The sequence below is a fragment of the Camelina sativa genome, unplaced genomic scaffold (assembly GCF_000633955.1).
Source record: "Camelina sativa cultivar DH55 unplaced genomic scaffold, Cs unpScaffold00478, whole genome shotgun sequence".
Lineage (NCBI taxonomy): Eukaryota > Viridiplantae > Streptophyta > Magnoliopsida > Brassicales > Brassicaceae > Camelina > Camelina sativa.
In genome coordinates, this window is record NW_010921706.1 from 130,353 (window position 1) to 145,627 (window position 15,275).

The 15,275-nt window shown below is 43.4% G+C and overlaps 1 protein-coding gene across 1 annotated transcript; it reads right to left on the reverse strand.

Moving 5' to 3' along the window:
- Nucleotides 1-14,472: 14,472 nt before the first annotated feature.
- LOC109131540 (RNA-directed DNA polymerase homolog) lies at nt 14,473-14,876 on the reverse strand (the record flags this gene model as incomplete). Its single annotated transcript, XM_019242591.1, is given in 2 exon segments — nt 14,473-14,687; nt 14,690-14,876. Coding segments are annotated over 2 exon segments (402 nt in total), but the record flags the coding sequence as incomplete, so codon positions are not given.
- Between the last annotated feature and the right edge of the window lie 399 nt (nt 14,877-15,275).

Sequence of the window (15,275 nt, forward strand, 5' to 3'; positions counted from 1 at the left end):
AATCTTGCTCAAAGTGATGGTAACTATGGGGAGGATTATGATCGAACTACAAGAGATCATTCTGATATGAATGAGCATCACCGCAAGGAGATCAAAGCATTGAATGAAAAGATGGATAAGATGCTTCTTGCCACTCAAAAGCCAGTCCACTTTGTCAATGAATGTGAACTTTATCAAGAAGGTATGGAAGCCTGTGTTGAGAGACAAGAAGAAGTCAATTATGTTGGTGGAAAAGGCTATAATAAGTTCAATCCTAATTACCGCAACCACCCAAACCTCTCTTACCGCAGCACCAATGTGGAGAACCCACAAGATCAGTCTTATCAACCCCAAAAACCACCAGGTTTCCCTTCCCAACCCAACTATCAGCCTCAACCTCAAGGAAACTACCAAGCCAGGCCTCAAAGCTATTCCCAACCTCAACAACAACTGACTGCACCCCATCCTCAAAGTCAAGTAGATGACACAAATGCTCTACTTAGACAACTCCTAGAAGGACAAGGAACAAGAGCCATTGAACTTGCTACACAAATGAAAGCCATACACAACAAGGTTGACAATGTCTATGGTGAGTTAAATGCTAAGTTTGAAAGGTTGCAAACACAGGTCCAGGGACAAGCTTCTTCCTCTTCAACAAAACAAATGGGTTCTCTACCGGGGAAATCAGAACAAAATCCAAAGGCGTTTTGCAATGCCATCTTCAAGTAAGAAGTGAACAGGGTTAGTAGTATGAGTTTCGAAAATCAAAAATGGATAGCCATGCTGATGAGAATGAAAGGTCTATTGAAGAGATCTCTTCTCTCCTATATGGTTCTGCTGCTGAGAGTTTGGTGGTTGCTAAAGTTGAGAAATTTGAGAAGGGATCAAGGGGTAAGGAGATAGTTGTCAAGGAGGTTGAGAAGAAAGATGAACCAAGTGTTGCTCTTCCTCTTTATAGTCCTCCAATTCCATTTCCCCAAAGGGTTCTTACAAAGGCCAAAAAGAAAGTTCTCTCAAGTTTCAAAGCTAATATGAATAGAGTTGGAGCACCTTTGCCTCATGTGGATAGCTTGTCTCAAGTTCCTAGCCATATAGGGTTCATCAAAGCTATTCTAGCAAACAGAAAGAAGGTGGAAGATATCATGGGAATTTTTGATTCACCAAGTGAAGAACAACCAAGTCCAAAAACACTTTCCAAGCTTGAAGATCCAGGCAGATTCACTATACCTTGCTCACTTGGTGCTTTACAACTTGATGATGCCTTGTGTGATTCAGGAGCAAGTGTTAATGTGATGTCACTTGAGATGGTAAAGAGTCTTGGGATCAAAGATATGAAGCAACCCTCTTCTTCCATCACATTTGGAGATGCCTCCTCAAAATCTCCACTTGGTTTGATTGAGAAATATCCACTCAAGGTTGGTATTGCACAGTTCCAACAGACTTCAAGGTAGTTAAGATGAAAGAAACCAACAAGCTCCCTCTCATACTAGGAACTCCATTTCTCAACACTGTGGGTGCAAGCCTTGAATTCCCAAATAAGAGAGTAACTCTTATTCATGTGAACCCCAACCTATCATATCCTATCAAGCCTTCCTCTACAATGTTTTGTGGAACAATCACTAGTGAAGAAGTGGCAACTAAGGAAGAGCATAGAGACTTGAATGATCAACATCAAGAGCTCCAAGTTGATAAAGTGGGGATTAAAGAGACTACAAAGCTTGATGAGGACATTTTGGATGGTGAGTGTTTAGACTCTTTATTTGATGACCTCAAAGGAGATTCAAGAGAAGGGGATTTGGGTCAAGCACATAAAGTTGTTGACAAGAAGAAGAGGAAGAAGAAACAAAACCACCTTCCCACCATTGTTTCTTCTCCTATGACTTTGTGTTTGCATCCCTTGGGGCTTGTTGATGGAGCAATAGAGTACAAAGTGAAGCACAAAGGTTCTTCTTCACCCTTTGCAAGTGTCAAAGCCAAGCTAGCTCCCAACTATCATTATGACAAGGATAAGCTTCATGAACTTCTCTCAAGTGACATTACTTTCAACCTCCAATCTCCTTCCACCAATTCAACAAGATCTCAAGGGAGCACTAAAGCTCCTCCTATCACTCCATTCCCTAAAGTTCACAACTAGGGCCAAGGTATGGTCCTCACTTCCCATTGTATATATCATTTGAGTCTTGTTTTCTTTATTTATTAGTCTTTCTCTTGGACTTTTCTCACACAGGGACTGTGTGAATTAAGTTTGGGGGAGAGACTAGCCATCTAACATTGTGTTCTGTTTTGATTTTCATGTTTTGTGTGATGCATTGTTAATAGCTATGTTTTGAGAAAAATCAAAATTTTTTTTGAAAATTTAAAAAAACCAAAAACAAATGCATGTAGCTTTGCATATTCATTCTTGTGTTTATGATTGAGTCTAGAAGCATTTAGTATGCATTTTCATTTGCATTTGGGATAATAATGAAATTTCCTTGTAAAGGTTGAGTTTTAGGATTGAACCCAAAGCCCTCATTTATAGTTCATTGGTGCTTGTTTAATCTTTGGGAAAAAATGAAGAATCTAGGCTTAAAAGCATTGTGTCACTTGAAAGCATTTTCATCTAGTGTAAAGCTTGCTTGATAATTGTTACATCTCTATATTATTTGGACTTTAATTTGATCTTAAAATCATCTTGCATATGGACTATGAATGCTTGCTCATGGAACTTTCATTTGGGTTAACTATCTCTTTTTGCCACTCTATTTCGTTTAACCCAATCTCTTGCCACACCTTTGAACCCCAGCCTTTTCTTTCAAGCCTTGTATTGATTTGTTGAGTGAGGCCTCTTCTTGATAATGCTATAGGTTGTGAAATCTTGAGAGTATTGAGAATGACAAAGAACTGGCTCTTGTTTTAGCTAGGCTTGGAATCTTTATAGCTAGCTAATAGGACTGGTTTTGAAAGAAATAGGTGGTTAGAATGTTGATTTGGGTTCAAGTTTGGGAACAAGAGAGAATAAGAAGGGAAATAAAGGTTTACTTGGTCAAAAGAAAAGAAAAATCTCTAAGGTTAAGTTAATTATAAGCTCTAAGTCTCAAAGAAAAAGGATAGAAAGTATTGTTATAGTCTCCTAGAATCAAAATGAAAAGAGTAAAGAAAAATCAAACAAGATTGGGAGTATAGCAAAAAAATGAATAAGAAAAAAAAATGAGCTAGTGCTTAAAGCAAGAACAGCCTTAGAGATTCAAGAAAAATAAAGGTATAAGACCATTAAGTAAAGAAGAAAAAGGGGTTGAGTTGAATAAGGTTGAGTTTTTGGGTTTAGAAGGAAGATAAGAAAGATGAGATAAGGGGTAGAAAAGCTTTTAGGTGGGTAGAACATCAAGAGCTAAGCTTTGTATGCCCAAACTATTCTTGGTCTTAGATAGATTTCATGACTGTCTACCTTTCCTCTTTGTTTGAGAGTTAACCACCCAAAAACACCATTATCCAACCACTTTATAAACAGCCTTTCCCTTAAACCAATTGAGCTTGATTTATTTTCCATTTGCAAGGTCACACCAAACACTTTAATGAATGTGAAAGAGATGTTCAATAGGATTGCAAGTCTTTGCCAATNATCTTACGTATGGACTATGAATGCTTGCTCATGGAACTTTCATTTGGGTTAACTATCNCTTTTAAGCATAGAAATATATTTGTAAGGACTTTGATAAATTTTAGCACCATTGAATTACATCTTANAATTGTCAATAGCTATGTTTTGAGAAAAATCAAAAAATTTTGAAAATTTTAAAAAAACCAAAAACAAATGCATGTAGCTTTGCATATTCATTCTTGTGTTTATGATTGAGTCTAGAAGCATTTAGTATGCATTTTCATTTGCATTTGGGATAATAATGAAATTTCCTTGTAAAGGTTGAGTTTTAGGATTGAACCCACAGCCCTCATTTATAGTTCATTGGTGCTTGTTTAATCTTTGGGAAAAAATGAAGAATCTAGGCTTAAAAGCATTGTGTCACTTGAAAGCATTTTCTTCTAGTGTAAAGCTTGCTTGATAATTGCTACATCTCTATATTATTTGGACTTTAATTTGATCTTTAAATTATCTTGCATATGGACTATGAATGCTTGCTCATGGAACTTTCATTTGGGTTAACTATCTCTATTTGCCACTCTATTTTGTTTAACCCAATCTCTTGCCACACCTTTGAACCCCAGACTTTTCTTTCAAGCCTTGTATTGATTTGTTGAGTGAGGCCTTTTCTTGATAATGCTATAGGTTGTGAAATCTTGAGAGCATTGAGAATGACANCTGGGGGAGTTGATATCTTGTGTTTTTATTAGTTTTTAAAGCTTATTTCCACATTGTTTTGTGCATATTCATGAGCATTTAGGTTGTTTAGGCTGCATTGTTGAAACAACCCGACCTTTTTTTTTTTTTTAATAATAACATTAAATACAATACATAATTAAGCAGCCCATACTACTTAACTAGACCAACCTAAATCACAACTCCTCTTAAAACCAATAACAACCAATACACACAGCGGAAACATACCAACCCTACAGAACCATTACAACATCAATACAATACCAATCCTAAGCATTCTATCCAACAACCTAGCATATATCTATCCAAGGTTCCCAACATAAACAATATAGCAAAGACCAACAACACACAAACGAGACCCTAGATCATCCTCCTCCTCATCGCCATGATTCCACGTCACATACCTTTACCTGCACACCACAAACAACAATTGAGATGCGTAAGTATTATCACAAATACTTAGTGAGGCAATCCTCCCATCTACTGGGCTATACACACAAGCCACTGAGAAACCAATGCTTAACAAATAACAACCAAACACAAACAAACCAGGAAATCACATAACAAGCAACTTGGTGTCGACCGACACCAGAGAGGTGTCGATCGACACTGGCCAAACATGGTGTCGACCGACACCTAACTGGTGTCGATCGACACTCCCTTCGCAGACGCGAACTGCACAAATCCGAACGACGAACCTCCGTTTCCTATCATCTCCAATCCGTTCCAACCTCACCCAAAACCTTCAGGAACCTATAGGAACAATAACACAACCACCACAAGCAAGAACAACACCACTAACACAACCAATCAAGCAAGAACAACACCACAAAGCACCACCAATCAAGCAAGAACAACAAAGGATTCTCAGGCTTAGATAAGCCATGGTCATGCACTCACCTTATCAACTGATTATAACAACCAATACAACCAGTTGAGACCCTCCTAACGTCTGAAACAGCCCAGAAACGCCCTACAACAAGCCACACAACCAAAAACGACTTATAACAAAACTGGACAGAAACATCAGAAAAGAACAGTCTCAAAGACGAAACCCTAAAATAAAAACCAACCGTTAACTATCAAATCGCTCCGGTGAAAAGCTACCCCTAGACGTCACGAAGCTTCCCACAAAATTTCAGCACGATCAGGCACCACACGAGACCACGATCTCAGTTACAATCTCCGATGGTCCCAACTCGCGTCTGAGAAAACGTGTCTCACGAAACTGCCAATAACTCATCGAGTTTAAATCCAAATCTACTTCTGTAAAAAGGCGAATGACGATGAAAGACTTGGGAATAAAACTACCAAATTTCATTACCTTTGAGAACGATTTGATATGCCGAAACTGTTTCCTCCCAAACCCTAACGATTCTGATCTTTCTCCTTTAATCTCCTTCAACCACAATAGGCTCTCTCCTCTCTCTCTAACTCTGAAAACGGCGACCACACACCCTAAAACCCTTCATTTGTCGCTTCTCCACTTATATACTCGGTTTAGATAACTAAACCAAACCAACCAAACCAAAATTGCGAATTAAAACAAACCCGACGAACCCAGACAAAGGGGTGTCGATCGATGCCACAAGGGTGTCGATCGACACTCCTTCCAAAAATCACAGAATCTGGTTCGCGGATGTTACAATTGTGCATCAAGTCTGGTATTTCAGGTGTTGGAGTGGAGATATGCGAGGAAAGTGTGCTTTGGAGCCAAATAAGTCAAGAATTTGCAAGGAAATGAAATGAGGACAAGGAGGCCGAACAATCGACCAGCCAATCAACCAAATGGTCGATCACCGCATCACCAGATTCTCGGACTTCACGCAATCGAGCAAGCAATCGACCATTTGGTCGATCAAAAGACTCTCGGACTTCTCGGACATGGCATAGGACAAAACGATCGACCAATGAAATCGATCAAATGGTCGATCGTGACGCGAGCCGAAACTTCGGAGACCAGAACAATCGATCGAGCAATCGACCATTTGGTCGATCGATACGCAAGCTAGACTTGAGCGAGACTTCGGAGACTTGGACTATCGATCGAGCAATCGACCAAATGGTCGATCGAGACGCAAGCGAGACTTCGGACTTCAAGGATCGAGACTTCGGGACTTCAAGCGATCGACCGACCGAAAGGAGGACCAATCGACCAAATGGTCGATCAAGTGGTCGATCGTGTGCCATTTTGAGACCAAAACCCGGTTTGTTCCGGTTTTCTCTGAATTATTTAATTTTAATCCGGTTTGTTCTGGTTTAGTTTATGTTTTCCTATAAATACTCCAACCCTAATTTTCGAGACTTATCTCTTATCTCTTATCTTATCATTTATCTCTTGTATTAGTTTTTGTTAAGCAGCCACCTAGGGTTCTGAAGCATTTCCATACTTGATTTTGTTGAATCTTTGGTGGATTTTCCAGTTTTAATAGCAATTTGTCTTTCTAATCGCTTAATCTACAAGCTTTTATTATGATTTCACAAAGACAAACCTCTTTCCTTTGTGTGATCATGATGATTAGTGAGTAGATCTTTTAAGAACTTTGGGCTTGGTAGATTAGGGAGATAGATGGTTGATCTTTGATGTCTAGGGTTTATTTTATGCATTTCCTATCTTGATTAGTGATAATATTGCTAGATAGCCTTGATCAAGCTTAAATCTAGACTTTAGGATTTCCATGCCCACAAGGTGTTTGATGAAATTCCTGAACCAAACTTTTTAAGAGCTTTGCATTCCTAGCCAATGGAAATTAATGATTAGGGTGCTTAGCGGTGTTTGAATTTGTTCTTAATGCATGCTTGTCTTGTGATTACCTTTGGAAATTGTTGATTATCATTTGACTAGCATAGGATCTCTATCATGGAAATGAATTGATTTGCATTAGTGTTCTAGCCATAGGATTGTTCTTGATTGTTACTTAGACATCCAGGATTGATTAGCTATCTCCCAAGTCAATTACCTTGCCCAAGGTTCTCTTGTTAAATCTTGATTTTCAGTATATTTGCTATTTGAGTTTGTTTGCCTTGAGTTTGCATTGTCTTGTTTACTTTATTTGAGTGACTTTGATTAGTTAAGTAGTGTCATAAGAACCTTTTACTTGATTAAGAATAGATTAAGCATTTTGTGTATTCTTGGTGTGTTGATTGGTGCAAATTGTGGATTGATAAATAATTGATACAAAAAGTACTTCATCAGCCCCAATAAGAGGTGGCTAGCTTGCATAGGCACTACATCACATAGGACTTGGTCCTTATACGGACAGACACTGAATGGGACCGTGACCTGTTCCTTTACATGGATCACGGTCTTATCATTTAACCATCTCAAGCGGTAAGGACGGGGGTGGTTTGTGGTTTCAAGAGAAAGTTTCTTGACAAGACTGGAACTTGCCATGTTAGTGCAAGAACCTCCGTCAATTATCAAGCCACAAACGCGACCACTTACAGTGCACCTCGTGTGGAAGATGTTGTCACGTTGGTTGGCGTCATCAGTGGCCACGCCGGCGTTCAAGATGTAGCGTATCATTAGCAGTTCTCTAACCTCGGGTTCTGCAACAGCTTATTCCAGCTCAGCTTCTCCTCGCACATTCTCCTTGGTGGCCTCATCGTCGGACTCGATCTCGCCAGCCTTGATCAGTATCATTGTCCGTGCGTTCGGACAATCACGAGCGTAGTGGCCCCTCCCTTGACACTTGAAACACACAATATCACGGCTCCGGACGTTGGTGGTGTTGCGTCGCGGATCTTGGCGTTCATTGGTGGCCGGCTCCCTTGGTTTGAATCTCGAGTCCGCACTGGTCGCCTTTGGCTTTTCAGGAAATCGGTTCGATGGTGACGCGTTAGGAGTCCAATTCGTAAGTCCTTGATTTGAGTTTCAATTTGCACCGAGATATGCAACAACTCTTCAAAGGTTTGATAGGGTTGGCGCTCGACCTTGCGCGCAATGCGTTCTTGCAATCCATCCAAGAACTGAGCCATGAGTGACTCTTTGGAGTCATCGACTTGCAATCGGTTGCGCAAGTGTTCAAACTCTTCGTAATACTCCTCCACGTTTCGTGCGCCTTGCGTGAGTCGCCGAAACTTCATCTAGAGCTCGCGGTGGTAGTATGGAGGCACGTAGCGCCTTCGCATTTCCGCTTTCAAGACCACCCAAACAGTGATAGGTCGGTCGTGATTGCATCGTTGCTCAGCCTCGAGTTGATCCCACCAGGTAAGAGCGTGATCAGTGAATTGTGCCACCGCATATTGGACCTTTCGCAGCTCTGGATAGGCATGACATGCCCGCGAACGTGGGTGGAATCATCTTGTGGTTCGGCTCGTGGCGTCTTGGAGCTTTGTCGTCTTGATCATCATAGCGGTGTCGTCGTCTAGGCCTCAGTTCAAAGTCCTCATCGGATTGATCGCTCACCGGCTCTTGTCGTGGTCGCCTAGCGGGCAACGGATCTTCGCGGGGAGGATTCATAAGTTCAATCCTCGTGAGACGGTCGGCAAGTTGCTCTACACCGGTGCGTAATGCGGCAAGGGTGACGCCAATGTCTGGAGGCACTGGTGGAACTTCTTCGGCCATCGTACGGACTGATCGTTGGTGACGTGGTGCGGCTTCGCGGTAAAACTCGAATTTAAACCTTGCAAAAAGAATATTCGCAAAGTAAAAACACGTGAGTCTCACTCGTTCAAGAGGACCACACAAAACATTGTTTCACCAACAATGATTGAAGACAGCTATGACACATTCAAACCTATGACTAAAACAAATAAAGCAAAAGTAAAAGTAAAAGTAAAAGGTGCAAAACGACAAGACTACTTTTTGGCCGGAAACAAAAGAAACGCATAAACAAGAACACGCTCCTAACTTTATCGATCTAAAAGTAGACTTACAAGAACAAGAACGAACAGAGATATGAACACGAAGAACAAACTTGCAATCTAACAACCTAGTAAAACGAAGAACAACCTCAAACATACACCAATTTAAACCAAACGAACAAACGAGTCCTATGGAACTAAGTGACGCGAACTTTGCTACTAAAAACTCAAAGATTGAATCTTTAAACGAAATAGAAGAGTTCTGGAAAGAAACAACCTCGTAGGAGCTTTGAAGCTCTGATACCAAGCTGATGTGACCCGGAAACGCGGTCACGTTACGGTTGCGGTATGGTCGCGGCTTGAGCTCTCGGCCAACTTTCAAAGGGTAGAACTTTCCTCGGCAAAGGTTCTGAACTTCGGATCTAGTAGAGAATCAAACGAGGAAAACGGAGTTTGAAGGAATTCAAACGAGCCGTTTGGGAGATACGTCGAGAAGCCACAAACAGATCGATCGGATGGTACGGATGCAGAACAAGCGAGCGAACGGTTTCGGTGGAAACGATGATGGGGACGAGTTGAGATGATTTAGTGGAGAACTCGAGAACTTATGAAAGAGGACTCGAGGTTGCGAAGGGGAAAGATGGGAAACGAAGTGAGGGGAAATGACGAATGGATCGAGAGACGACAAAAGAGGTTTGGCTCTCCTCTTGATACGGTCTCTAACAAGGTCGAACCCGGTTCGCGGCTTGTTAGGATTTTCTCAAGGTTCAATCCTGGATTGAAGAAAGAGAAGAGTGAGACAAGTTTCAAGAATCTCTCTTGAGGAAAAGTTTTATTTTCATACAAGTCTAAAGGAGGAACAAGGGCTTAAGGAGAGTTTAAATAGCTAGGTCTAGATAGGAGCTTAAGGACACGCGGATTCATCTTGATCCGCACATCGTCCTTTTGACGTGTCCCTTTTACAAAGAGAACACATCGCCACCTTTTGACTAACACGCTTAGCCACAAACACTCTCCAACGTTCACAAACACAAGGATAAAAAAAGAATATTCTCAAGTTCAAAATTAAACCAAAAATAAGAGGGAAAGAGAGATAACCGCCTTGGCCTTGCGCGTGAAGCAACTTAGCCTTTAGGCGTTTTGCGTTTAGCTCCATGCCTCGTTAAAACCTCCTCCGGTAAACCCATTGGGACAAACCCGGAGTGAGGAAAAAGAGTACACTTCCTCGCTTAACGACTTGACCGTCTTCACTCTTGGGTAAGAGTGAAGACTAAGCGGACTGAGCCTTCGGAGCCTTCATGGGATGGCTGGCGTTGGACAGAAGTTCGGACAAATAGGTTGAGACGCTGTTTGGCCGCCTTTGCTGAGCTCTTGGAACGTGTGGTGGCTCTGGGAAGGATTGTTGGAGCCTTGGCCGCGCCTGAAGAGGTTGCCCTGGTCTCGTCCGATGCGTCTTGGTCAGGCGTCTCGGTCGCGTCTGGTGTGTCTTGGTCTTCTTGGCCGAGGTCGCGTCCTGCGATCACATCAATCAGGTTCCTAGCGGGTTACTGAAGAGTTTACCATGATCACCATGGATTTTGTGGTAGGATTGCTAGTGTCACAGACCTTTGATGCTATTTGGGTCATTGTAGACCGGTTGACTAAGTCAGAACATTTTCTGGCCATTAAGAAGACTGATGGAGCAGCGGTCTTGGCTAAGAAGTATGTGAGAGAGATAGTCAGATTGCATGGGGTGCCAGCGAGCATTGTGTCTGACAGAGATTCTAAGTTCACTTTGGTGTTTTGGAAGGCATTTCAGGCAGAGATGGGCACTAAGGTGCATATGAGTACAGCTTATCATCCCCAGACAGATGGACAGTCTGAGAGGACGATCCAGACGCTGGAGGATTTGCTGAGGATGTGTGTGTTGGATTGGGGTGGCCATTGGGCAGATCACCTGAACCTGGTAGAGTTTGCTTACAACAACAGTTATCAGGCGAGTATTAAGATGGCTCCTTATGAGGCTTTGTATGGGAGGCCATGTCGTACACCTTTATGCTGGACTCAGGTGGGGGAGAGGAGCATGTTTGGTGCTAGTTTTGTTCAGGAGACCTCAGAGAAGATTCGGGTTCTCAAGCTGAACATGAAGGAGGCTCAGGATAGGCAGAGGAGTTATGCTGATAGGAGGAGGAGAGATCTTGAGTTTCAGGTAGGAGACAGAGTGTACCTCAAGATGGCCATGTTGCGGGGTCCGAACAGGTTATTGTCAGAGACTAAGTTGAGTCCGAGGTATATGGGTCCATTCCGAGTAATTGAGCGGGTTGGACCAGTGGCATATAGACTGGAGTTACCTGAGGTTATGCATGCATTCCATAAGGTTTTCCATGTGTCTATGTTGCAGAAGTGTCTCCGTGAGGGTGAGCAGGTGTTGGCTAAGATTCCTGAGGATCTTCAACCTAACATGACTTTGGAGGCAAGACCAGTGAGGGTTCTCGAGAGGAGGATCAAGGAACTTTGGAAGAAGAAGATTCCTTTGATGAGAGTCCTGTGGGACTGTGATGGTGTTGAGGAGCAGACTTGGGAGCCTGAGGCAAAGATGAAAGCAAGGTTCAAGAAGTGGTATGAGAAGCAAGCCGCAACTTGAGCTTGTTTAGCCTGTTTCCATCTGTAATTCGTGGGTGGAGCGGGAATGGAGTATTCCAGCCCATCTCTCTTGTTACTCGGTTGCTTGGGGTGGTTGGTTGTGCGATTCAGTAACAAGATGAGGTGGTGCTCGGGATACAAAGTTTCCGTGAGGCAGGGTTTCTGGAAGAAAGTTTCCTGGAATAGGAGTTTCCAAAAGTGGAAGTTTCCAAAAATGGAAAGTGCTAAATATGGAGTTTCCAAAAGTGGATTCTAAGTTCCCGTAAAACTTTCCGTATTTAGCACTTTCCATTTTTGGAACTTCCATTTTTGGAACTTCCATTTTTGGAACTTCCATTTTTGGAAACTTCTAATTCAAGAAACTTTCCTCCAGAACCCCGCCTCAGGGAAACTTTGTACCACGAGCATCACCTCATCTTGTTACTGAGTCGCACAACCAACCACCCCAAGCGACCGAGTAACAAGAGAGATGGGCTGGAATATTCCATTCCCGCTCCAGCCACGGATTACAGATGGGACCAGGCTAAACAAGCTCAAGTCGCAGCTTGCTTCTCATACCACTTCTTGAACCTTGCCTTCATCTTTGCCTCAGGTTCCCAAGTCTGCTCCTCAACACCATCACAATCCCACAGGACTCTCATCAAAGGAATCCTCTTCTCCAGAAGTTCCTTGATCCTCCTCTCGAGAACCCTCACTGGTCTCGCCTCCAATGTCATGTTAGGCTGAAGATTCTCAGGAATCTTAGCCAACACCTGCTCACCCTCACAGAGACACTTCCGCTAAATAGACAAATGGAAAACCTTATGGAATGCAAGCATCACCTCAGGTAACTCCAGTCTATAAGCCACTGGTCCAACCCGCTTAATCACTCTGAATGGACCCATATACCTCAGACTCAACTTAGTCTCTGACAATGACCTGTTCGGACCCCGCAACATGGCCATCTTGAGGTACACTCTGTCTCCTACCTGAAACTCAAGATCTCTCCTCCTCCTATCAGCATAACTCCTCTGTCTATCCTGAGCCTCCTTCATGTTCAGCTTGAGAACACGAATCTTCTCTGATGTCTCCTGAACAAAACTAGCACCAAACATGCTCATCTCCCCCACCTGAGTCCAGCATAATGGTGTACCACATGGTCTCCCATACAAGGCCTCATAAGGAGCCATCTTAATACTCGCCTGATAACTGTTGTTGTAAGGAAACTCTACCAGGTTTAGGTGATCTGCCCAATGGCCACCCCAGTCCAATACACACATCCTCAGCAAATCCTCCAACGTTTGGATCGTCCTCTCAGACTGCCCATCTTTCTGGGGATGATAAGTTGTACTCATATGCACCTTAGTGCCCATCTCTGCCTGAAACGCCTTCCAGAACACCGAAGTGAACTTGGAATCCCTATCAGACACAATGCTCGCTGGCACCCCATGCAACCTGACTATCTCCCTCACATACTTCTTAGCCAAGACCGCTGCTCCATCAGTCTTCTTAATGGCCAGAAAATGTGCTGACTTAGTCAACCGGTCCACAATGACCCAAATAGCATCAAAGGTCCGTGACACTGGCAATCCCACCACAAAATCCATAGTGATCATATCCCACTTCCACTCAGGAATGGGTAAACTCTTCAGTAACCCGCCAGGAACCTGATGCTCAGCCTTCACTAGCTGACACACATCACACCTCGAAACCCAACTAGCTACATCCTTCTTCATCCCGACCCAATGATAGTACCTCTTGAGATCACGGTACATCTTAGTCGCTCCTGGATGAATGGACAACTTGCTCGCATGAGCCTCTCTCAGAATCTCCTGTCTCAACTCCTCATCCTTGGGCACACAAACCCGACCGTGCACCAAGATAGTACCATTATCTGAGACCTGATACTCTGAATCCACATCCTTAGAGGCATTCACCAGCCCCAAATCCTTCTCCTGAGCCAACCGCACTCTACTCAGAAGATCTGCTCTATCTACTGCTTCCAAACCCAACGGTTCCTGTGAAACAGCACACAAGCTCAAAGCACTGATCTCCCCTACCAGAGACTCCATCTCCTGCTCCTGAGCCGAAGCTACCCTCTTCCGACTCAGAGCATCTGCAACCGTGTTAGCCTTTCCAGGATGATAGGCTATCTCCAAATCATAATCTGCCACAAGCTCCATCCACCGCCTCTGTCTCAAATTCAGCTCAGGCTGAGTGAATATATACTTCAGGCTCTTATGATCTGTAAACACCTGTACCTTTGCACCATAAAGATAAGATCTCCAAATCTTCAGGGCAAAAACTACAGCACCCATCTCCAAATCATGAGTAGGATAGTTGCCTTCATGCACCCGCAACTGCCGCGAAGCATAAGCAATCACCTTCCCATGCTGCATCAGAACACAACCCAAACCAACTCTAGATGCATCTGTATAAACCACATAGGGTTCTCCCTGCTCAGGCAAAGCCAACACTGGCGCAGTAGTCAACATCTCCTTCAGGCTTGCAAAGCCTTCCTCACACTCTTCTGACCAGACAAAAGGAACATCCTTCCCTGTCAACTTAGTCATAGGACGTGCTCTGCTTGCAAACCCCTGCACAAATCTCCTGTAGTAACCTGCCAATCCAAGGAAACTCCTGATCTCTGTGGCATTCTGCGGTCTAGGCCAATCTCTGATAGCCTGAATCTTCTCTGGATCTACAGAAACCCCCTCTGCAGAAACAATGTGACCCAGAAAGCCCATCTCACGCTGCCAAAAACTACACTTGCTCAACTTGGCAAACAACTTCTGCTCCCGCAGCTTCTCCATAACTACCCTCAAATGCATTGCATGCTCCTCAGGACTCTTAGAATAAACCAGGATATCGTCGATGAAAATGATGACAGACACATCCAGAAACTCCTGAAACACGCTGTTCATCAATCTCATAAACGCTGCTGGTGCGTTGGTCAACCCGAAAGGCATCACCACAAACTCATAATGCCATACCTAGTCCTGAAAGCAGTCTTCCTCACATCTGCCTCATCTATCCGTATCTGATGATAACCCGACGCCAGATCTACCTTAGAGAACCAAGTAGCACCCCTCAACTGATCCAACAACTCATCGATCCTAGGAAGAGGGTACTTGTTCTTCACAGTGACCCGGTTCAAACCCCGATAATCAATGCACAACCTGAAACTCCCATCCTTCTTCTTCACAAACAACACTAGCGCTCCCCACGGTGATACACTAGGACAGATGAATCCCTAACTCAATAAATCCTCTAGCTTCTTCTTCAGCTCTGCCATCTCTGTTGGAGCCATCCTCTAAGGAGCCTTGGATAACGGCATTGTCTCCGGTTCCAGTTCAATGGTAAAAGGATCCGACCGAGATGGTGGTAATCCTTGCAAAGACTGAAACACATCCTCAAACTCCTCCACTACCGCAATACCGCTAACCGTCGATTTCCCCACTGACCCTGGCATAGATATAGTAACCAGATAAGCCTCACGGCCCTTCTCGATCATCTTCCCAGCCTGAATGGCTGAGATCACGAGACTCCCCGAAGTCGGTCTAATACCCTGAAA